At 46.4% G+C, this 24,503-nt stretch overlaps 1 protein-coding gene and 1 pseudogene across 3 annotated transcripts in view; one reads left to right on the forward strand and one right to left on the reverse strand.

Moving 5' to 3' along the window:
- Positions 1-24,503, reverse strand: part of Fam184b (family with sequence similarity 184 member B) — a 104,781-nt gene that overhangs the window by 10,255 nt on the left and 70,023 nt on the right. For 2 of the 3 annotated variants that reach the window (XM_004847231.3, XM_021260243.2), the window contains 7 exons: positions 9,505-9,608; positions 8,341-8,470; positions 7,373-7,585; positions 5,774-5,927; positions 4,269-4,411; positions 3,383-3,534; positions 858-1,004 (listed from right to left, as the gene is read on the reverse strand). In XM_004847231.3, the coding sequence (XP_004847288.2) occupies positions 858-1,004; positions 3,383-3,534; positions 4,269-4,411; positions 5,774-5,927; positions 7,373-7,585; positions 8,341-8,470; positions 9,505-9,608 (1,043 nt within the window). Of the gene's footprint in view, positions 1-801; positions 1,005-3,382; positions 3,535-4,268; positions 4,412-5,773; positions 5,928-7,372; positions 7,586-8,340; positions 8,471-9,504; positions 9,609-24,503 lie in introns of all 3 variants that reach the window. The other variant, XR_205344.3, reaches the window with a different exon arrangement.
- On the forward strand, positions 9,738-23,076 carry LOC106009574 (DEP domain-containing protein 7 pseudogene; annotated as a pseudogene).

Raw genomic sequence — 24,503 nt, forward strand, 5'->3', positions numbered from 1 at the left:
ACCTTGTGAAACGTTAGCCAGGCCATGCCACCTGCCCAAAGCCTTGCAGTACTTCCTCAGTACTCAGAATAATTGGAACTCCTTCCCCTTCAGGGCAGGGGCTCCTCCATCTACCCCCTTCCTACCTCTCCTCCTCTCATTTACTCTGGAATTGGCCACACAAACCTCTTCCAGGCACATGGAACAGGCCCCAGGGCCTTTGGACTTGCAGTTCCTTGCTCTTGTCGAATTGTACTTAAGCATCCCTCCTCAGGGGACGTACCCGCCTGTCCCACTCTCTGTACTCCGAACCTACCTATCTTCTGGGACATGCATCACCCGCTATGAAGCTAAATGTCTATTTGTTGTCTGAATCCTTATCTAGAATTCTAAGCACTATGATATTTTGGGATTTTTTTTCCCTGGTATAACTCTAGTCCTAGAACAGTATATGGCACAAGTGGGTCCTTAACAAAATTTGTTGCGTGAATAGATAAGTGCGTGTGTACACCGGCAAAGGACCCTTGCTTGCTTTAACTGTCAGGCGGAACAACAGTGTCCATCTTGTGAGGATGAAGTGTGGTAGCGCGTGCTAGAACAGCTAAGTATTCGCGAAAAAGCAGCTCTCCCGATTTCTTTGGAGTATGAGGGGTAAACCACACCACAAACCGCTCATTCCTGTAGGGTCCCAGTGCTCGCCAGCCTCCTAAAATGACGAGTGACCAACCGGCCCCCACCAGCTGGACCTCAAGGCCTCCTGGGACTCAGGACTCTCCTAACGAAAGCTGGGGAAGCCCAGGGACACTGGGAAGAGCTGACCACCTTCATAAATGGTGCCTCTGCGCCTCTCTGCCAAGCCAGGCCCAGGCCTCACTCACTCGGCCTCCAGGGCAGCAAGCCGGGCCTGGAGCCGGGCCTGGGCACCACTGAAGTCCGCCACCACGGCCTGCATTTCCTTCTGGTGTTCCTGGCGGAGCGTCTCCACCTCTCTGGCCCTCTGGGCTTGGTGACCCTCCTCCAGCAACCTGCGGGGACAGAAACAGCCAGGCTCACTCTTCTCTGCTGAGCGGCCGGGCCTGGGAGACCCCAGGTCAGGGGAGGTTAGGAAGCCAAGGCCAGGACACCCATGGAAGGAAGTTGTGGGTGAACCCCACTTGGGGACCCCTTCGAAGCCCCTTTCACCCCCACACCCATGTAGGAGAAGCCTGAGCAGGAGGGCGGCCTTCAGGGGAGGGTGGACAACAGACCTGGAGGGGAGCTCCCAACACCGCCCTGCAGCAGGTGGAGAGACCTGGAGAGACCTGCAGGCTGGACTCAGAGCTACGGACGCGGGGACCCTGAGCCTTGGGAGGTCCCAGTCCAGCGTCTGACGGGCAGGTGGGATGCGGTAGGAGAGCAGGATTTGGGGCCGGCTGTCTGAATGCATGGTCTCTCCGTCACTTCCTAGCTTGTGACCTTGGGCAGGCTGCCCCTGCTCCATGCCCTCCCTGTTTAACGATGTATCTCCCTTTAGGGCTGCTGCAAGGAGGAATTGTATAACACACGTCTGGAGCAGTCCATGGCAAAGTATGTGTTCAACCGCAAGCTGTCATTTTTCTTAACATGGTGATGTCCTAAGGGGTCCACAGATGACCCCCCGGTGTCTCACCCTCAGAAGGTACGTACATGTGAGTCTGTGTTCGATCTTAGGGTTATCCCAGGAGAAGCAGCATCACTTTCCTCACTCGGGACAGGGGGTAACCTAAAGTGGGCGCTACCCCGGACTTGGCCGGATCACACAGTGAGTGGCTAAGGCAGCAGGGCTGCCGGCTGCCCCTCTGATGAGTTCAGGCTGCTGTTCCGGAGAGCGAGGCCCCACGGCTTCTGCCCAGGTCAAGGCCTGAGCTACTTCACAGCCCGGTGAGCTTGGGTGGGAATTGGGGGCGGTCCCCGCCCCCAGCCCCATTTCCTCCAGCAAAAGGAAGTTAAGGGACCAGGCATCCCCTGGAGACTGCAGGAGCAGCTTGAGGTAATCTGTTAGGAATGCAGATTCTAACTCCTGCTAATTTGCTAATTAGGACTAATTCTCTGGCTCCACCCAGCCCTACTGACCCAGAAATGCTAGGGGTAGAATCTAGTCAGGGGCATCCAAGGCTTCCAGGTACCTGGAGATATTTATTTATTTACTTACTTATTTATTTATGGTGCTGGGAATATCAAACCCAGGGCCTTGCACATGGTATGCAAGTGCACTGCCATTCAGCTACACCCCCAGCCTGCAGGCGGCTCCAATGCAAGCTAAAGTGTGAGAACCCTGACAGCAGACATTTCTTGGGTCAGTGCTGTGTGCCCAGCATTGTCCCAAACACGTCACCTCTTAATTCTCTCACCAACCTTTGTGCAAGGCGCTTTTGTCCCCCCTGCTTGGAACCAGGCCTGGAGAGGTGAAGTGCCTTGCCCACCTGGCCTTCCCTGTACCTACTGTGCAGTGGGAGGCAGGTTACCCCCAAAACTTTCCCCTTCGTTTTATAGAATAGTTGTGAAATTAAATGAACGAGAACAACCAAGGCTCAAACCAGGGTTCAACAGACACAACTGGCAAATAACAGGGAGAAGGGGATCCTCTGGACATTAAAATGACAAGAAGAAAACATGAGCAACTTTTTGCTCAAGCCTGGGACATTTAACTTCGATGAAGTGCACAAAATCCTTGAAAGATACAAGTTGCTAAAGCTAATTCTAGAAGAAATAAACAACCCAAGAAGTTCTATGGCTAGTAAGAAACTGAATTTGTAGTAAAAACCTTCCAACAAGGGAGAAATGAGACTGAATTCAGGATTGGGAAGCTGTTAACTCCCACAGTTAACCAAGAGCCAGACCACGCAGCCCTTTCCTGCGTACAGTCCATAGGAGCCCTCAGCCTCGGAGGGTGAGACCCGGCTTTACAGACAGGATACAGTGTGGGAGGAGTTAGGTGACTTACCAACCCTCACAGTGCTAGTTAAGAGTGCACAGCACTGTCAACCCTTCCACCCACTCTCTCTGAAAGGCTGGATTTGAGGAGATACTGGTGACTCCTAGATTCGCTTCCAGGTCCGATAAACTTCCTGATTTGCAGGGAAATCGGACTTCCTCTTTTATTCTGAGGCAAATCCTCGGGGTTTTGGTGGGGGATGGTACTGGGGCCTTCACACTGAGCTAAATCCTCAACCCTTGTTTATAGTTTGTATTTTGAAACAGTCTCGCTACACAGCCCAGGCTGAGCTGGCACTTGGGATCCTCTTGTCTCAGCCTCCCAGAGTGCTTGGATTCCAGGCATGCACCCCCACTCCCAACTCCTCTGCTGTTTTAAGATCTAGAATTCCCAGAGTGCTGGTACTTTTCCGGGACCAAAGGCCCGACGCCGAGAAACGGCAGGACGCACCTGCGCTGCTCGCGGAGCTGCCGTGCCTCCTGCTGGTGCTGCTCCGCCTCAGCGCGCAGCCGCACTACGGCGTCCCGGAGCTGCGCGTTCTCCTCGCGGAGCCCGCAGCCCTCGCCTGCTCCGGGCTCCGCCGCGCCCGGGCCGCCGCAGTCCTGGAGAGGGAGCAGCAAAGGGAGGCGCTTGCGGGAGCGCAGGGCGGGAGTGGCCGCGGCGAGGACGGGGCCGGGCGCTCAGCTAGGCCTGGGGCCCGAGTAGGTCTCGGGGCGGCCGCTGAAGGGCGCCCGCGCAGCTTCAAGTTTTCGCGCTTTGGGAAGTGGCGGAAAAGAATTGAAGGAAGCCGGCTAGCCAGGCGGGGAGCTCGCGTCCAAACCAGCAACTCCTCCTGGCTTCGCCCAGGCCGCGCCTTCCCCACCCGGCCGGTGCCACCTCCAGCGCCCCCAAAGGGCGACTCTGTGCCGGGTTGGGGCGTCTGGAGCTCATTCCAGCAGGAGCCACGGAAGGCTTTGTGCAGAGATGTTGGGCTCTGGCAGAATGGAAAAGCCGAGGGCCCTGCGCGACGCTGGGCTGTTGGGAGGTCACCGAGCCGCCTGGCTAGCAGGGGGCGGGGACGGGCAGGGCAAAGGCCGGGGCAAAGTGTGCGGGTCGGTGACGGGGCGGCCCCGGTCTGGGGCGCAGCGGGCCTGCGGAGGGTCTGGGGATTTCCCCTGCGGACTCGGAGGAGGGACCCAGACGCGCTGTCCCCAGGGCCTGAGCCATAAATAAGGCTCCCACTGCTTTGTGCTGTCAGAGACGGAGCCTGCGCGAGGAGGGGCTTTCAGGCAGGGCTTGACCTAACACCAGGGCCCGGCCTGTATGGGGCGGCTGGGGAGGCGGGCAGGGCGCTGACCTCCGAGGGGACCTCGCGGTCCTCGCTGTCCCCTGGATACAGTACGGTAGCCTGCATTCTGCCCGCGCTGCGCAGCATCTCCAAGTCCTTCTGGTGCTCGGAGCAGGCCGCTCGCTGCTCCGACAGCTCCTGCTTGAGGGACTCTGGAGGAGGAAGAGGCACAAGGTCAAGGTGAAGGCTGCAGTCTGTCCCGGAAGACTATGGGCTTCGGTGGTCGGGAGGCTCTGCGTTGTGTCCCCCAGATTTATGCAAGATAACAGAAACACCGGAGTACTGAGCGCTACATGTGCTGAATACTGAGAGGTGTTCTCTACTGGGTGTGGTGGTGCACGCCTATAATCCCAGCACTCTGGGAGGCTGAGGCAGGAGGATCCTAAGTTTGTTTCCAGCCTGGGGAATTTATATCTCAAAATAAGAAGTACGAAAGGGCTGGGTATATGGCTGTGTGAAGGTCTGGGTTCAGTGGGTTCCCCACTACCACGGAAAGAAGTGCTCTCATCCGCCCATCACCCTCCAGCCCCCTCCAGCCCCCCTGCGTTTTATGATGACAGCTACTGAGTGGCGCCATGGGGTCCAGGCCTCCCCGCCTGTGTGGCCACTGCCAGTCGGCTGGGATGGAAGCAGGTGAGGGCTGGAAGCCGCAGCCCAGGCCAAGTCCCCAGCGAGGAGTCGGGAAACCAAAGGAAGCACAGGACTTCTCCAGTGCCTCCGGTTCTCTTCCAGGGTTGGGGGGTCTCCAGTCGGAAGTCTTAAAATTGCTGTCGATGTTTTTTAGGGGGAAGAGGGTGCTGGGGACCAAACCCAGGGCCTTGTGGCCCTGAGGCAGCTGTCCAGACTGAGCTGCATGCACCCCCGGCCTGTGTGGACTCTTAAGGAGATGAAACCCTTACAAGTGGGAGGCACAGAGCAGTCAAGCGACTTGCCCAAGGTCGCTCGTGCGTGCTGGGGCCAGGCTTCCGCACCAGGCGCTTTGGCCCCAGAGATCTTAGGTCTGTTCATTCAGGGCGGGGGCGGGGGGGGGCAGGGTCTCATCCTGCAGCTAGGGCGCCTAGGACGCCCTGTGTAGCTCACACTGGCCTCACACCGGTGGTCCTCCTGCCTCTGCCTCTCTTGTGCACTTCCGGGATGGCTGTGCCAGTGGCGAGATGTGGAAAGGGCAGAGGGGCTGCATGCGTCTGGGGATGGCGACCCCCAGGCAGGAGAGGACGTGCAGGGGCCCCAGCTCCCCAGCCTGTAGAACTCTTCAGTGGAAAGCAAAGGTGGAGGCCGCCCTGGCCACACCTGCTCGGGCGCAGAGGTCTGAGTTATGCTCAGTGATGACAAGGGCATCAGTGTCCCCTGGGCCGGGGAGGGTGCTGGGCACTCAGTGTGTAATATCTCGTGTAACCCACACAGTGCCCTGAGAGGCACGACAGCGGGCCGTCACTCTAGGCCCTGTGTCTCCAGGCCCCTGGGCCCCTCCTGGTCCCGCTGGGTCCACCCTGTGTGCACACTCAGGTGGATACCTAGCAGCCGTGCCTGCTGTGCCTGCATCCTCTCCCGCTCCTCCTGCAGCTCCTGCCTAGCCTTTTCCTCCAGGGCCTGGAGCTCCAGCCGGTGTGCCTGGTGTTGGATCTGGAGGCTGTGAGTGGATTCCTTCTTCAAGTGCTCCTCTGTGGCCTGTAGGTAGAAGCAGGAAGAAGTAGGCATGAAATCAGGCACTTGTCACTCCCTTGTGGAGAGCTGACTAAGCTACCTGGGATGCTCCAGCAATCACCTGACCATAGCAGCCATGTTGTACCATGTGGACTCACTTCCTCCCACAGCTCACTGAACCATGGTGGACACTTGTTCCAAGGTGGGCCAATTGGAATTCTTTCCAAGGGAATTTAGTGTCAGGAGGTGCAGGAGAGAGGGAGCAAGGGAGACAGACACACAGTGTGGCTTTGGATTTAACACTCAGGAGCACTGCAGTGGGCATCGACGTCTTCCCCAGGACGAGTGGATGGAGGCACCTGATTGTTGGATTTCTGTGGTTGGGAAAGAAATGCTTGCATCTGAATTCCAGGGAACTGACTATGTTACCTTTCCTGGCCAAAGGGACTTTGCAGATGAGATTGAGTTAAAGATCTTGGGATGGGAGAGTACTCTGATTAACGTGGGAAGGCCACAGTCCCGGAGTCAGGAGGGGCTTCAGGGAAGGTCTGGTGGTGGAGAGAAGGAGGCAGAGAGAGTTGGAAGACGCCACGCTGGTGGCTTTGGTGGTGCAGGAAGTAAGAGCTGCAGAAGGCAGGGGCCCTGAGGAAGCCCGACAGGGAGTGAACAGATCCCCCAGCCCCTTAGCAGGAGCTCGGTGACAGCCGCCTCCGACCCCTCTGCGACTGGGAAGGGAGGGAACGCTTCCCCTGAACTGGGGGATCAGCGAAGCCAGGCCAGCAGGTAGACGGTGCTGGGTGGACCCATTTCCGGTTTAGGGGAAGAAGTGCAGTTTGTATAAACACACCGAGGAGGAAGCAAAGTTGGCTGGTTCTCAATATGAAAATAAAATATAAAAACGGTTCTTGGCGTTATTTCTAAACAAGTAGTGTGTGATCGGAATGGAACACACACGTGTATGACGATCAGGAGCGCACTTTTTCTAGGAGCCGATCAGCGCAGCGGAGGACCCTATTTCGGAAGTATAAAACCAGGAGGCTATGAACAGCGCGTCTGTTGTCCACCAGAGCGCTGTGGAAATGATAGCAAGAGCGCGCTAAGTCCTGGCAAACTGCAAGCCAACGTTAGGGTGTTGCCTGCGGATCGGGCGCGCGCGCGGGGAGGCGGCGGGGGGGGGGGGGGCTTTAGCTGCGCGCTGAGCCTCGGGCGTGGACCACAGTGTCAAGAGCAGGGAAGCAGTCGTTCTTGTGTTGTCTAAGGGCTCTGCAGCCCAAGAAATCTGCTTCCCAGCTTTACTCCTTACTACTGTGTGACCTTCGGCAAGTTACAGGGTCTCTCTGAGCCTCTTCTCTAGTGTGGGAAAAGAAGCCGAGGACCTGATCTTGTGTGGTGATTGTGGCCCTGGCGATACGGACCAGAGGCTCCGTGAGCGGCCCGGCTCAGGCTGGTAGCTGCCGGGCGTCGCCTACCTTGAGCTCCTGGGCTTTGGCCTTCTCGAGCGCGCGCAGAGCTCGCTGGTGCGCCGCCTCGAGCTGCGCGCGGGCCGCCTGGCTCTGCTGCAGGCCGTCCTGGAGCTCGCCCCGCAGCTGCTCGGCCTCCTGCTCCTCCTGCTGCCTGAGCTCCCGCAGGTCGGCGCGGTGGGCGTTGGCGCGCTGCTCCAGGGCTCGCTGCAGCTGGGACACCTGCCCGGAAGGCCAGAGAGGGCGCCCCAGCTGGAGCCCCGGGCGCGGGGAAGGAGGGGACGACGCCCCCGGACGCAGCAGGGGCCACCTGGTGTCACACCCTCCTGCTCCGCTTTCCCAAGGCCTTGTCCTGCCACCCCGCTCTGAAGCCCTGATCCCCTTCCGAAGGACCGCGTGATTCACGCATTTCGTCTCTCTGGTATTTACTCTCTGTTCTCGCCTCCTCTGCTAAAACATAGAACACACTGCCCTTCTGGGTCAGCGGGGGACGTCCCGGAGGCCCCGGGCACCACACGCAACCTACACGCATTCTCCTGAGCAAGTCCTCTCTGCATGACTTACTATACCTAATGCAATGCAAATGCTAGCAATTTTCTTCCCCCAAATAGTCTCCATCTGTAGGCGGTAAATCCACAGATGTAGAAATCAAGGACACCAAGGGCTAACTGTATGCTGTCTGTTCCCACCTCTTCGGTATGCATGAATATATTCCTTACACACACACACCACACAGAGTCACACACACATATTCCTTACACATAAAATACAAGGAATTTATCTAGCTTGTTCACTGGTGTAACATCAATGCCTCATAGTGGGTGCTTAGTAGCACAGCAGGATTTGAATAAAGAAACCCAAGAATCCCACCTTGGCCTGGACCCCCTTCCCTCCCCCAGCTGAGATCTGTCCTCCATGGTGGTGGTGGGGGGTCTCTCCCCATGCAGGGCACATCCCCGCCAGGCTTGTCCTTCTACCTGGGCTTGCAGTTGGGCCTTCTGGCTTTGCCAGTCCTCCGGTGGACACTGGGTGTCGGGTGTCTTCTCTTTCAGCGAAGAGCTCAGCGGAGGTTGTAGGTCATGTTCTTCCTCGAGGGGCACTTCAGTCCTTTGAAGATGTAGAGATCACAGTCACCAAAGATCCTAGGGCTAGGAATGCCACTGCCACCCTGACAGCATCTCAGCCATTCTGCCAGGAGGAGGGAGCTTCAGCATGGTTAGTGGAGTGAGGTGCATCTTACTGGTCTTGCCAAAAGAAACCCAACATGCACATTCAGACCCGCAGAAACTACCAGACACTTCTTGTAGTGGGTGCTTACTAAAGGAGGGCTGACCGTTGTGTCTATGGTATTTTACTGAAGCAGCCCACTGACTAAAACATGGAGGGCATATTATTCTCTGCCCATTGAAGTCAGCTTGGGTCCCAGGACTTGCTCTGGCCTGTGGAATGTGGGTGTTCAGGAGAGTGCAGTTCTGAATGTATCGAGCTGTAAGAGGCTTGGCACATTTCCATCAGTCCTGAGCTCCTCAATGATGCCAACAACACGCCCCAGGTGGGGGCTGATCCCTCAGCCTGGGTCCCAGAAGGGGAAGGCACAGGGAACAAACCTGAGCTCTAGGTTGTGGCAGCGCAGTAACACCTGACCTTCAACCAGAAGCCAAGTATACTAAAGCCCAGGACAGTCTGGCTGAGCTGAGCATAAGATAGTGCACTCAGGTGCTGAAAATCACTAATATTTTAAGGATGCTTGTTATAGCAGCAACCACTGACTAATACTGGCGACATAGATGGAGATTTCCACTGGGTGACAAAGCTCCCATATGTCCCCTACCCAGAGAACCAAAGGTTTTGGACCAGTCCAGATTCTTGGGCAGGATTATTAACCTTTTTAAGCTTCAGGTTCTTAAACTATCAAATTAGCTCCCTGGGTTGGGGTAACAATTTACATAAGTTTATGTCAAGCCCAGAGCTGTGCAGAAGATGTACAAGATATGTCTGTGTCCTACCTACACATGATGCAAAGGACAGTGATAAATATTTGGGAAATGAATAAATGAAGAATGAATGAAAGAATGAATGAATGCATCCTTCAAAATCTGAACCCTCATCCATCAGAGCCCTAGAACAGCTGCCACTTGTACCTTTCTTCTTCATCACTGCTGGGTCCCTCTTCAGCTGCTAATTTGTGTTGACGGTCTTCTCTGGGCAGTGTCCGAGACGGTTCTTCCAGCTTGGAGCATGGATCCTGAAGCAAGCACAATGGCAAGGAGATATCAAGTACAGTTCCCTCATCCCACCTGGCTTCTTCAAACCAGAGAGCAGAGGAGGAGAAAGATCCCCCAGCCCACAGGCTCAGGTGATGGGGCCTGTGAGGATGAGGCGCCTGGTTGGTGACCAGTGTCAGCTCTTGGGCTTGTATTCTGATTTTCAGTCTGCAGAGCAACTCACACAGCTGGTGAAAAAAGCCAGGGGAGATGAAGTGACGCCAGGGCCCCACCAGCAGTGCGGAGTAGAAATGGGGTATGCAATCAAGCAGTCTTACCCTAGGGTTTGAACTCAACCATCGCATGATACAGTCCTGTGTGCAACCCACAAAAAGTGGCCCTGGATGAGCCCGACTTGTCATGGGCCTGGGTAAGGGTTAGAGATCAGCACTGGGCCACGGCCAGTGGTCAGTAAGTGTGAGGGGCTGTAATGGTGATGGTGATGATTGTACCGTTTTATAGGTTGTAGTGTGTGCCATCTCATTACACAGAACCAGGAAGCCTGGAACTTGCCCAGTGACCAGCAGCATTGAGAAGTGGGATGTGGGAGGATAATATGCAAATGACTAAGTACAAGTCAATCGAATGTGCTCATATTATCATTGTTTCCTTTCCACAGTGTCATAAAGTTGAAAAAGACTTCTTTAATTTTGATTTTTCTATTTGTCGGAAAACAGTATGATGAGACAAGCTGGAAACAAATTTGCTCGTTGTCAAATAGGAAATAAAAACTAATTGCAACCTGGGATTTTCATCACTAGTTGCATGGCCTCGAGCCAGGGTCTTGACTTTTCTGGAACAATTCATCGACTGTAAACAGAGAGGTTAGCTTATGTCTGTGGTTTCAGATCGTGTTCCCGAGGCCCTGGGAGGTGTCTCAGCACCCATGGGTGGGAAGGGGAGGAGCTGAAATGGAAGGTGTACGCCCGGGGCCCTATCCCCGCTTGTCCTGCAGCAAAACTGGTTTGGTGCCTTTCCATGTACTGTGACATCTATAGAAGGGCACAGTGTTAAGAGAAAGGATGACATCTACTGCCCCACCTTGCACCAGCTACTCCTTCTTGGTCTCCTCTGCGAAAGCCCCCTCTGCTTCTACCCTAGACCTTGGGCACTGGACCTTCCTTTCTCTTTCTCTCCTTAGAGTCTCATCCAGTTACCCAACCTCATGGCATTAAATGCCACATTGCTATTGATGCCACATAGATGCTTATGACAAATAAATTTACTCCTGCTCTTCCAAGCTTCCTCCCAATGTTTAAACATGTACATCCAACCACCTTTCCTGTTTAATAAGCTTCTCAGACTGTGACACGTCCACAACTCCACGGCGTGAGCATGCACCTGCCTCAGGGACTCCACATGTGTTGTCCCCTGTCTGGAGTCCCCTTCCCTCTGATATCTGCATTCTTTGCTCCCAAGTTTTAGTCCCTGCAACCCATGAGACCTTCCTTGGTGTGACGTTTGGGCCATGGTACAGGCTCCCTGTGTTCAAATCCCGGCTCCTCCACTTATTAACTAAGTAACCTTGGGAAAATTATTCAGGTCACCATGAGGATTAAATGAACCACTACATGCAGAGCCCTTCGAATGGCATGAGGTACATAAGGAATACTCAATGTAGTCTCCTGTGGGATTACTGTTTTCTGACCACCTTTTCTAAAATACTACACCCTTGCACTTGTTCTGCTTTTTCTCAAAGTACAATCCCAGCCTGATTTTGTCTACTTTTGAATTCCCTGTTTCCATCACTATGAGGGCAGGGACTCTGCTCTGTTCACCTGTTTCCCTGATGCCCAGGACAGTATGTGGCCAGAGGAACACTTAGTAAACGCCAAATGAATAAGTTGTATCATGCGTCACTCCAGGACAGCATGATGACCGTTCTCTCCCATACTGTCTCTACCCTGCCTTATGTCCCAAGGAGGGAGTGGCCAGGGACGGATGGCATTGACATGAGAAGTCCCCCTGCCCAGGGCAGGATGGAGGGACTGAGAGATGGCTATAGCCCAGACTTTGGATGTTTCGCCACCCTACTAAAGAGCCCTTTGTATCTTTTGATTTGTAAGTTCGAGTCCTGTTTGAATCATTTGTGTTGTCTTTATTATTATTATTATTTTTTTTGGTGCCGGTGATCGAACTCGGGTCCTTGCGCCTGCGCAGCAGGCGGCGAAACCACTGAGCTAAATCCCCGGCCCTGTGTTGTCTTTAAATGTAGCAGAATAGCATGTAAAGCTGGGACCCCCAATCCCAGTGCTCGGGGGCATTGGGGAGCCCACTGCCACTGTGCCTGGAGGACCTGTCTAGGCACCCAGCAGCGATTGTCTTCGAGAGAGCAGGAGTCCACCCTGCCTCTCACAGCCATCCTGCTTGGCCCTTGTTCCTCCCTGCGGGGTGGATGTGCTCTGTGTCAACCCCACTGAGCTTGAACTGTACTTCCCAGGATTTCTGCCGTGCATACTCCTGGGCCATGTGATTTGGATGAAATTGGGAAGATGGGAGTGAAGCAGCAGTCTTTTTTCCCTTTTTGATTTTTTTCAAAGAAGCAATAGTTAGCTGAATATAAACTTTTTTTTTTTTTTTTTTTGGTACCAGGGATTGAACTCGGGACCTTGCACTTTTGAAACAGGTGCTGGAACCACTGAGCTAAATCCCCAGCCCTTGAACATAAACTTTTTAACTGGCTCCCACAATGATGCCAGGTAGTTCCTAAATCAACCTCATTTCCTATTTTTTTCCTAGCATTTGTTTCTCTGATCAGCCTAACGATGCACCCTTTAATCTCCAGATCTACATATCCTTCAAGGTCCTATTCAATTGTCACTTTTTGGGAAGACTTCACACTCTCTTGCATTGTGCTTACATTCTCTTCTCTTGAAGTTTCCATAACATTAATTAAGTTTCCGTAATTCTGTGGTCCTAAAATTTCACAAAAATTTGTTGTTGCCTCTGCCAAGCACTGTGCTTGAAACACAGCAATAAATGGAACAGACACAAGTGTATCTGACTTGTAGTAGTCATAGGTGCATTTTTCTTCCTTCCTAGACTATGAACGAATGTTCAGGTGCTCTCAGATGTAGTTTAAAATCTTGTAAATCCAACAGCCAGTAATTGAGAACCTTTAGCACAGCTATTTTTTCACAGCCCGAATCTTGTCTTTATGTTACTGGAAACTGAAGTCCAGCTGGTTGACACCCACCAGTCACAAGGCCCACAGGTTTGGTTCAAAATAGTGATGTAACCAGACAAATCACAATTTCCATGTAGACGGCAGGCTAAAAGTCCACCTCTGCCTCCAAAGTATTTTGGGCATTAAAATGTCTCGTGATTGTTAATTGTCCTAGAGCCCAGAAGCAAGTATCATGGCCTGGGTAGAACAGCTTTATGAATCACCTGCTATAAATACATGTTCTGTGTAAACCTGGAGAAAGTGCATGGTGAAAGTGAGACAACAAAAATCAAAATAGCATGCATGCTATAATATCAACACTATGTGACGTATGACTCATTAGGTACAGGTTTCAAACTTGGTTACAAAGAAATGTTAGTAATTAGAAAGCACACATATAATCACAACAGATACGAACTGGCTAAGTTGAACATATTAATCTAGCTTGATAAAAAAAGTCATTTGTTCCAATGACCCTGTTGGCATCTAACAGTATAGCCTGAAAACATAAGGTAAAACATTCAAAACTGTGGGGGGAAATGGGAGACTTAATTATTATATGGGAGATTTTAATACAGATCTCTCACAAATGGATACATTGAGCAGACAGAATGAACTAGGACGAGGAAGATCTGGAGATTAATGAATGAAACCTAAAGACTAAAAAAGAAACTACTAACTTCTACCATACAGTGTGTGGTGGTGCCAGGCCCTCAACTCTGAGATGGGCACTATCTTCCCATTTTATTGGTGATGAACTGTGTGTCAGGAGAGGATATGCTGCTTGCCTAAGATCATAGAGTGTATATGTTACAGGGCAAGATTCAATGTATATGCTGTAACGACCAAACTGAGAGGACATATGCTCTCTCTCTATCACATAGGTCATTTAAAAAACTGACTACAAAGCAATTCTAACATAGTGCAAAGTGTTGGTATTCTACAGACTGTGCTACCTAAGGACACTGTAACAAAATTAGAAGGCAATGAGAAAGTAGGTTAAAAAAACCCAAGATAAACATGAAATCTCTGAGACACAGCTAATACAGTTAGAGGGAAATTTATACACTGAAAAATAATTATTAGAAAACATTCAAGAAATTAGAAAAAACCCCAGAAGAATGGACTGGTAGACACTGTAGCTTCTTCTTAGCTCAATACAGAGTGACCAAACCAAAATCCAGGCTGCCTGCTCCTCTCGGATTGACAGGGATCTCTCTGCTGCAAGGGCAGTTTGTGAGGATGAGGAGAGGCCCACTTTGTGTGATGGGCAGACAACAACACCGACGGTCGAGGAAAGTAAATATGAGACAAAGATGTTCCAAACAAAAGATGCTCCGGAAAGTGACCTTAAGGAAACAGTTAAATGACTGACCTGACAGACAACTGAAAATGACTGAAATATACTGAGATAAAGAGGACAGTGTCAGCCGGGGATTTAGCTCAGTGGTTTCGCTGCCTGCTGCGCAGGCGCAAGGACCCGAGTTCAATCTCCGGTACCAAAAAACAAACACTAAAGAGAACAATGTACTAACACAGTGAAAACTTCAACAAAGAGGTAGAATATATATATGAAAAGAGTGCCATATCATGGAACTGCAGAACACAATAATTTAAATAAAAATTTATTAGAGGGTTCAACAGAAGACAATCAGAAGAAAATATCAGTGAATTCAAAGATAGGTCACTGGAAATAATTCAGTCAGAGAAGCAAAAATAAGAAAAAGGAAAGTAAGTGAAGAAAGCATAAGAGACATCATGAAGAGGACCCAGCTATGCATATGGAATTTCTGAAGGCAGAGAGATACAAAGGATAAAAGGCCAGTCAAAGAAATAATGGCTGAAAAGTTCCCAAATCTGGGGAATAAAATGGACACCTGGGTCTAAGAAGCAAAAGGACCCTAAATAAGGTGAAACCAAAGAAATCTGTGAGAGATACATTATAATCCAGTTGTCAAAAGTCAAAACATAGGGGCCGGGGATTTAGCTTAGTGGTGCCGCTGCCTGCCTCACAAGCACAAAGTCCCAAGTTTGATCCCTGGTACCAAAAAAAAAAAAAAAAAAGTCAAAACCAGAATTTTTACACATTGAGGCGATACTCTTAAGTTAAATAAATAGGACACACATGTATAAATACCAAATAGTTTCTCTGGTGTGAGAAACTGAAAGTGTAAATAAGGACTAAATGTATAATAGGTAATGTGAAATAGGAAGAAAAGGGGCAAAGGGGAAAGAAGTGGAAGGGCTAGGGGAAAGGATAGAAGGGAGTGGGATTAATGTGAGAAAATCGAAAAATAGGAACAAAATCTTTGTAAATAGGGAGGGATGGAGGGGTTGAGGGGAGGGCAGGGGAAGGGGGAAAAATAAGAACCAAGAGAGACTATGTAAAGGTGCAAATTTCCAATGATGAATGTCATTATATTGTATACCTAAAATGTAACAATGATTAGAATGAATAATTGATAATGCGAAATAGGAAGAAAAGGTACAAAGAGGTAAGGGAAATGGGAGGAGCAGGAGAAAGGAAACAAGGGAAAGGAAAAATTATAAGAAATGGAAAAAATGGAAATAAAGTCTTTGTAAATATGGAAGGGGGGGCTGGGAATGGGGAAAAAATAAGAACCGAGATACATCATGTAAAGGTACAAGTTCCCAATGAGAAATGTAAACGTACTGTATACCAAAAATAAAACAATTTAATAAAAAAAAACCATAGAATTTTGGAACCACTACCTTGCCAATCCTATCCTAATTGTGTCATTCTATTGCCAGATTATTTTGGTGGGGCCTAGGTTTCAAAGTTTACTGGACAGATAAAGAGTAAGCATATCTGTCCTTGTTCCCCACCTTAAGGAGAAACCATTGTATCTTCTCCATTCATATAAGGTGTTCTCGCTGGAAGTGTGGAGTACATGTCTTTAATCTGTTGAGAAGGTTCTGTTCTACTTCTTGTCTCCTGATAGCTTTTACCATGAACAGCTGTGGAATTTAGTCCAATACTTTTTCTCCAGCTAGTGACAGGATCATATGGCTTTACCCTTTCCTTTGTTAAAATGATGACTTTTGGGCGTGGATCTTCCAATGCTGAACCAACACTGCCATCCCTATAATCAAACCACTTTCAACATACTGGCAGATCTGACTTCTAATAGTTTGTTTTGTTAAACAAGTTTTTATCTATGTTCATGCTTTTTCCTTCTATCATCTTTATCCAGTTTTAGGATTAGCACAATGTTGAGTTTCTAAAATGAAGGGAGAAGTGTTCCTTCTTTTTTCTGCTTTAATTGTTTGATATAATTTATCAGTTAAAATGTATATGAGCCTGCTGTTGTCATATAGGTAGGTTTTCAAGCTAGGGATATATTTTCCTTAATAGGTGCTATGCAAATTTTATATTTCCTCCAGAATTAGTTTCATTAATTTGTCTTCCAAGGTACTTCTTAGAAGTTGTCAAATTTATTTCAAAAAAGATTTTTGTAATATGCTTTCTATATCCTTTTAAATTCTGTAAAATCTGTGGTAATGTCTCCTAGATCTTGATATTGTAATTTAAAAAATGTATAATTGATATTGTGTTACAGGAAGAAAAGGTCTAAAGGAGCAGGGGAAGTGGGAACGGTAGGGGAAAGGAAAAAAGGAAAAAGAAAAAATATGAGAAAAGGAAAAAAATGGAAACAAAGTCTTTGCAAATAGGGAAGGGTGGAGGGGGTGAAGGGAGGGCAAGGGAAGGGGAAAAAAAATAAGAACCAAGAAACTCATGTAATGGTACAAGATCCCAATGATGAATGTAACTGTATTTTATACCTAAAATGTACCAATAAACTTAATGGGAAAAAAAATTTAAAAATTAAAAAAAAATTAAAAAATAAAGAATTTTGGAAGCAACAAAAGAGAAGCTATTTGTTACATATGAGGGATTTTCGAGAAGACATTAAGTATATTTGTAGCAGAAACCTTGCAAGGTAGAAGGTAGGGGGATAATATATTCAAAGTGCTGAAAAAAATGACAACCAAGAATACAATACCCACCAAATCTATCCTTCAAAAATGAAGAGGAGATAAAAAAATTTCCCAGGCAAGCAAAACCTATCCCACTTCATCACCACTTGATCTGCCTTACAAGGAAGAAGTATAAGAAAGAAGAAATAGAAAAGAAATTAGATAGCCAAGCAGCCGCGGTGTCTGGGTTCGTGTCTCTGCTCCCAGGGCTATGGCCACTGCGGGAGAAGGCAGAGGAGCTGAACCTCTCGGCTCTGCACAGCCCCACACAGAAGCCTCCAGGTTTCAGCCTGGCCCAGAAGCCATTTGGAGCCACATATGTCTGGAGCAGCATCATAAACACTCTCCAAACGGAAGTAGAGGTCAAAAGGAGAAGGGATCATTTAAAATGGTACAATGACTGCTTTGTGGATTCTGAAGCTGTGGATGTGATTTATTCGCACCTAATTAAAAATAAGTACTTCGTGATGTATCATGATATTCCTCGGGCCAAAGTGGTGAGAGTGTGTCAAGCACTTATGGACTACAAAGTATTTGAAGCAGTTCCAACCAGAGTCTTTGGAAAAGACAGAAAACCTACTTTTGAAGATAGTAGTTGCAGCCTGTATAGATTCACAACAGTACCTAACCAAGACAGTCAATTAGGCAAAGAGAACAAACTGTATTCACCTTCTGGGTACACAGGTACACGATTTAAGTCATCTGATATCAGATTGGACAGTTTGGAAGACCTGTGGGAATATTTGAGTTTACAGCCTGCTAACTCCCCTCGTGTAAATCTCTCTGCAACTCTGTCTCCACAAGTTATTAATGAAGTATGACAAGAAGAAACAGTTGGGTGCCTACTACAAGTTGTATACCTTCCACTTCTTGACTCCTTACTCAAACAGAAAGAGGTTGTATCTAAAGTTCCTCAACCAAAGAGGCAGCCTGACATGATCAACAGCAGTAACTATCTGGATCGAGGGATTCTCAAGGCCTATAGAGACTCTCCGGATGACGAGTGGCTCTCTGCAGCGATCGACTGCCTGGAATACCTTCCAGACCCCACGGTGGTGGCTGTAAGCAGAAGCTTCCCGAGCAGAAGCTTCCCGAGCAGCCCGACAGAACAGACCTGGTGAAGGAGCTTCTGTTTGATGCCACTGGCAAACACTACAGTAGTAGGGAGCCTCTACTGAATCACTTATCTGATGTTCATAATGGAACTGCAGAACTCCTAGTAAATGGGAAGACTGAAATAGCGTTAGAGGCTACTCAGCTTTTTCTGAACCTTTTGGATTCCCAAAATAGAGAAGAATTTAGATGGCTACTGTATTTCATGGCTGTTGCAGCACATCCTTTAGAATTTAAATTACAGAAAGAAGAGTCGGGGATTCAGCTCAGTGGTTTTGCCACCTATCGCGCAAGTGCAAGGGCCAGAGTTCGATCCCTGGTACTAAAAAAATAAATAAATAAATAAATTACAGAGAGAAAGTGATAATCGAATGGTTGTGAAAAGGATATTTTCAAAAGCTATTGTTGACAATAAAAATTTATCCAAAGGCAAAACTGAGCTTCTGGTACTCTTTTTAATGGATTATCAAAAAGATGTTTTTAAGATTCCTGGAACTCTACATAAAATTGTTAGTGTTAAGCTTATGGCAATACAGGAAGGAAAAGATCCAAATAAAGACACAAGGTATATTTGCTGCCAGAGAATTGATCCAAGTGTCTATTCCAGCAGCACACAGAAGAAAACCAAAGATGAACTGTTGAATTTACTAAAAGCTATTGATGAGGATTCAAAACTATCTGCCAAAGAGAAGAAGAGATTGCTAGGTCAGTTCTATAAGTGTCATCCAAATATTTTTACTGACTATTTTGGAGACTGAAATGTCTGTATATAAATTTTGTATTTTAAGGATAAATTATGTATCCCAAAGATCTAGTCACATTTGGAAGTTCTAAATATGAAACTGTACTTAATAAAAAGTTAGAAAAAAGGCCGAAGATTTAGCTCAGTGGTTCTGCTGCCTGCCCCACAAGGGCAAGGACCTGAGTTCGATCCCCGGTACCAAAAAAGAAAGTTGGAAAAAAAAAGAAATTAGAAAATATCTTGAGAAAAACATCAACAAAACATAACAAAAACGGTACTAAAATGTTCATAGTTATAAATATTACATTAAAAAAGAAAAAAGATCTCAGGTAAACAGCCCAATAGTTAGAGAAAAACAAAGATAAGCCCAAAGATAGTAAAAGTAAAACAGAAAAAAGAAAAAAAGATTAAAGCAGATAAATTAAATAGAAAATGGGAAAAAAATCAATGAAACTATATGAGTTGGTTTTTTGGAGAAGATAAACAAAGCTAAGAAAAAAAAGAGAAGACTAAAATAAAATCAGAAATGAAAGAAGAGACGCTCCAATTGATGCCTCAGAACAAAGAGGATTTTGAGAGTACTAGGAACAGCAAGCCTGAGAATGTCAGAGAAATGGATAAATTTCTACAAACATATGACATAGCAAAATGGAGTCAAAAAGAAATAGAAAGTGTGTACATATCAAGAGGTAGCAAGAAGACTGAATCAGGAAGCGAAAATTTCCCAAATAAAATCTCAGCACCAGATGGCTTTCTGGGTGAATTTTACCAAACATTCAAAGAATTAATATCAATTCCTTTAAAATGCTTCCAGCAAGGAAAAGAGAAGGAAGGAGGGAGGGATGGGAGGGGAAGGAAGGAAGGCAGGAAGGCAGGCAGGCAGGCTTCCAGTCCATTTTATGAGGTCAGCATCACCCTGTTGCCACAAGCAGATAAAGACACCTCAAGAAAAGAAAGCTACACATCAATATTCCTAATGAATATTAATGCAAAAATCCTCAACAAAGTGTAGCAAATCAAAGCCAAAAGTACATTAAAAGGTACATATGTCCCAACCAAATTTATTGTTAGAATGTAAGAATGGCTCATCATGAAAAAGATCATTAATGTGATATACCATATTAATAGAACAAAAGAAAAAAACATTTGAGAAAATTCAACACCCTTTCATAATAATAAAAAATGCCCAACAAATTAGAATAGATGAAACTGTCTTACTATGAGAAAGCCTGTATGTGAAATTCCTCAGCAAAAGCTGTACTCAAAGATGAAAAACTGAAAGCTTTTCCTTTAAGGTCAGAAACAAAGCAAAGATGCTACTTTGACCACTTCTATTCAATATCATATTATAAGTACTGTCCATAGAAATTAGGCAAGAAAAGAAATAAGAAGCATTTGAATTGGAAAGGAAGCAGTAAAACTGTCTGTTTGCAGATGCCATGATCATATATACAGAAAATATTAACTAAAGATTCCATAACTAGTTGTTAGAACTAATAAATAAATTTAGTTAAGCTGCAGGATATAGAATCAATCTACAAAAATCAGTTGCATTTCCATATATTAAACAATTGAACTATCTGAAAAGGGAATTTGGAAAATAATCCCATTTACAATAGAAGCAAAAAGAGTAAAATATCTAGGAATAAACTTAACCAAGGAGGTGAAAGACTCATATACTCAAAACTTGAAATGCTGATGAAAGAAATTAAATACAAAGGAAAGACATCTTGTGATTGTGGTGTGAAAGACTTAATATTGTTATATATTCATACTACCCTTTATAGGTTTAAAGGAATCTGTATTACAAGTCCAATAGCACTTTTACAGAAGTTGAAAAAACAATTCTAAAATTCATATGGAACTACAAAATACCACGAATAGCCAAAGCAAACCTGAGAAAGAACAAAGCTGGAGGGATCACACTTACTGATTTCAAAATATATTACAAAGCTACAGTAATCAAAACAAGGATGGTACTGGTATAAAGATGGACAAACAGATCAAGGGAATAAAATTAAGAGTGCAGAAATAAATTCATATATTTAGAGTCAACTGACTTTGGGGGGTAACAGGAATCAAGCTCAGGACCTTGTGCTTGTCAGGGAGGCACAGCCCCTCAACTGACTTTCATCAAGGGTTCCAAGAATATACAATGAAGAAAGGATAGTTTTTCAACAAATACTGTTTGGAAAACAAGATGCCCATGTGCTAAGAACAAATTTGGAACCTTATCTTATGCTACACATAAATATCAACCCAAAAGAGATTAAATACTTAAATGTAAGACCTGAAACTATAAAATTTCTGGGAGAAAACATACAGGAAAAGCTTCATGATATTCATCTTGGCAATAATTTTGTACACATGACACCAAATGAACACGAAACAAAAATAAACAAGTGAGATTACATCAAACGAGCTTCTTCACAGCACAGATAACAATCAATAGAATGAAGAGACAACCTATAGAATTGGAGGAAATATTTTCAAACCATATATCTCACAAGGGATTAATACAGAAATATGCAGGAAACTCCTACAACAATAAAATTCCATCAATAGTAAAAAAAAAAATCCAAAACCTAATAACTCAATTAAAGACAGGCTTAGGACTTGAATAGACATTCTCCCAAAGAAAACACAAATGACTGACAGGTACATGAAAAGGTGCTCAATATTACTAATTATTAGGGGAATGTAATTAAAACTACAGTGATATTATCTCATGTCTGTCAGTGTGACTGTTATAAAAAAAAGATTAAGTGTGAGGATGTGGAAAAATTGGAACACTTGCACATTATTCATGAAAAATAACATAGCCAATTCATGTGAAATAACACAGCCAATATAGGAAACAGTATAGAGGTTCCTCAAAAAATTAAAACGAAAACTACCATATGATCCAGCCATATTATTTATCCAAAAGAATTAAAATCAGGATTTGGAAGATGTATTAGCACTCTTATGTTCATTGCAGCACTATTTATGGTAGCCAAGATACAGAAACAATTTCAATGTCCATCGACAGTTGAATGGATTAAGGAAATGTGGTTATATACAGTAGATGCATACTGTGTGTATGTATCTTTTAAAAAGTAGGAAATTCTGCAATACAGGAAATACAGGGATGAACCTTGAGGGCATTTTGCTAAGTGACAAAAGCTAGTCACAGAAAGACAAATAGTGTATCATTCCACTTACATGAGGTATCTAAAGTGATCAAATTCACAGAATCAAAGAGAGGAATGATGATTTCCAGGGACCAGGATGAGATGGAACAGGGCAGCTCCTGTCAAAGGGCACGAACTGTCAGTCAAGCAAGATGAATACCTAGAGATCTGCTTACAACATTGTACCTATAATCAACAATAACGTATTGTACACTCAAAAACTATGCTGAGAGAGTAGATCTCATCTTACCACAATAAAATTAAGAAAACCAACCAAAGAAAATCAACCTGAGAAATGAAGGCAACTAAATTTCTCCAACTGGACAGGGAAGTGAACTCAAGAATCCTTTTTCTTTCTGCTCACTCATTTCTAGCCTTGGAGTTAGCACAGACAGGGACAGTTTGCACGTGCTTTGCCCCCAAGAGTCTCTGTGTTAAGAGCTTGGTCCCCATGAGGCAATGCGGGAGCTGATGGAACCTTCGAGTGCTGGGTCCTAGCAGGAGGCTCTTAGGTCATTGAGGGTGTGGCCCTTGGAAGGCAACACTGGTCTTCTACAGTGAGTTTTTGAAAGACTGAGTTCTTATACAAGTCTGAGCCTAATCCCTGAGTCTCTCTCTGGCTTATTTCACAACATGACTTCTATCTCCGGCACTAAAGTCAGAAATCTGTCATATAATCAACAGAGGAGCCACACTGTTTGGACTTTTAGTGCCCAAAACTGAGGACCAGATGAGACTCTCCTATTTACACAGTTAGCCTCAGTTATTTCATTGTAGTGGGCAATCACTACCCCTTGCCTCCACCAAGTGATCAGAAAAAGACGCCAGTGATATAAACCATCTTCTCTCTAAAGGCTCACTTTTGAAGGCATTTCTTATCTAACCTTTCAATTACCAAAATGCAATAGGATACCCTTAGTTCCATTCAGCTTTCAGCTCATGTGTCAGTTTATGCAAAAGGAGATGTTGAACATCTGCTGCATGCAAGTTGTTAGGCATTGGAAGGATGAAAATTAGTAAGACATAGTTTTTGACCTCAACCAACTTATGGTTCATGGTGGGGGCAGGCTGAGATGGATGGTCTGACAATTCCAACAATTATTTTGCAAATAACAAAAAAATTTCCTCTTCTTTCCTTCACTTTATGTGCCTGGTGTTTCAGGTCAAAATATATCATGCAAAAGGTGCTTGGGTACCATGTGACTATTTCACAAATGAACTTGACCATGGAGATCAATAAACAGCTGGCTGAATGAGCACTTTGAAACTCTGTAATAGTGTTTCAATTGTCTATCCTTTTGGGGGGCATCTGTTTGGAATTCCAGTGAACCCTCTAACAGGACTGACACTAATCTATTCCTGGTGTACCCCATGTTATCCACCTTGATTCACACACTAGGGTTCCCCATCAGGCATCATTCTGATCCGGTTCTGCCCAGTGCTCTCTCCAGTAGTAAAGTGGCCTGAGCGTAACAGTGTGCACAGAAAAATAAATAGTTCTGCTTCTCCAAACCATCTGCCACCAAGTCTCTTCCAGCTCCTCCCTAGCAAATGGCTGTTTAGTTTAAACTTATGTTCACATTAGGTCTTCATCTTCCATTTAATCTCATTTTGATTGTTTCTATTTCAAAGAAACACCCACGACCAGGAAATCTCCTGGAAGGGAGTATTGAAAGTCATCTTCAAGTTCAGTTGACAATCTTTCAAAGGTGGCATTTTGTATGTCTTAAAATAGAACACCTAATGTAATGGAGTTTTGCTGAAATGATTGCTGGGAACTGTAATAGATACTGGAAGTCACCTTACACTCAGAATATTTAATGGTTTGGAGAAGTGCTATCACATGCTTTCTTCCTTCATTACCGAAAGTCTCTGGGGAGGGAGGAGGGGAGGGATTGTCACTGCGACGTTACTAAGCAGAAGTAGGATAGCATCATGGCTCAGAGCTCGGGGCCTGGTGCCATTCTTCAGGCCTCAGTCTCCTTATCTGTAAAAGGAAGGTAATCCTAGTGTTACCTCACAGGGTTGTGGTGGGACCACGTAAGATATGTGTCTGGCACACAGTCAGGGCCTCATCTGTATTTACCATTATGAGTATGAGGAAACTGATCTAAAGAGGATTTTTGACTTGCCTGAGGGCCCTGAGCAGGCCTGGGGCAGAGCTGGGGCAGAACCTATGTCCTAATACTCAGATGGAAGCTGCTATCCTGCCATCTGCTGTCTTCTAGGGGGCCACAGAACTTCGGCCTAATGCTAGGAATCTTTCCAGGAAGTGAAGTGCAGCCTGCCTGTTCCAGGTTAGACCCCTCATGTGTTAGTCAGCTTTTTGTTGCCGTAACAAATATCAGAGATAAATCACCATAAAAGGAGAAAAGGTTTATTTTGGCTCAGAGTTTTGGGGATTTTAGACCATGGTTGCTTGGTCCTGCTGCTTTGGGCCCATGGCAGCACATTTATGGTATCATGGCAGGAGCGCATTTCAGAAGAGGCTGCTTACCTCACAGTGGCTTTGAAGTGAAGAGAGAGGAAGTGGGGCACTGGGGTCTCTAAGTTCCCTGCAAGGACATGCCTCCCATGACCTACCTTCCTTCCCTTAGGCCCTACCTAGTAAAAGTTCCACTAGTTCCCAGCAGTTCCAAGCTGAGGATCAAGCCATGAACTCATTGGCCTTTGGAGGACACTC

Source organism: Heterocephalus glaber, unplaced genomic scaffold, assembly GCF_053883595.1.
Source record: "Heterocephalus glaber isolate CG9 unplaced genomic scaffold, H.glaber_assembly_v1.0 deba00001509, whole genome shotgun sequence".
In the NCBI taxonomy this organism is placed as follows: domain Eukaryota; kingdom Metazoa; phylum Chordata; class Mammalia; order Rodentia; family Bathyergidae; genus Heterocephalus; species Heterocephalus glaber.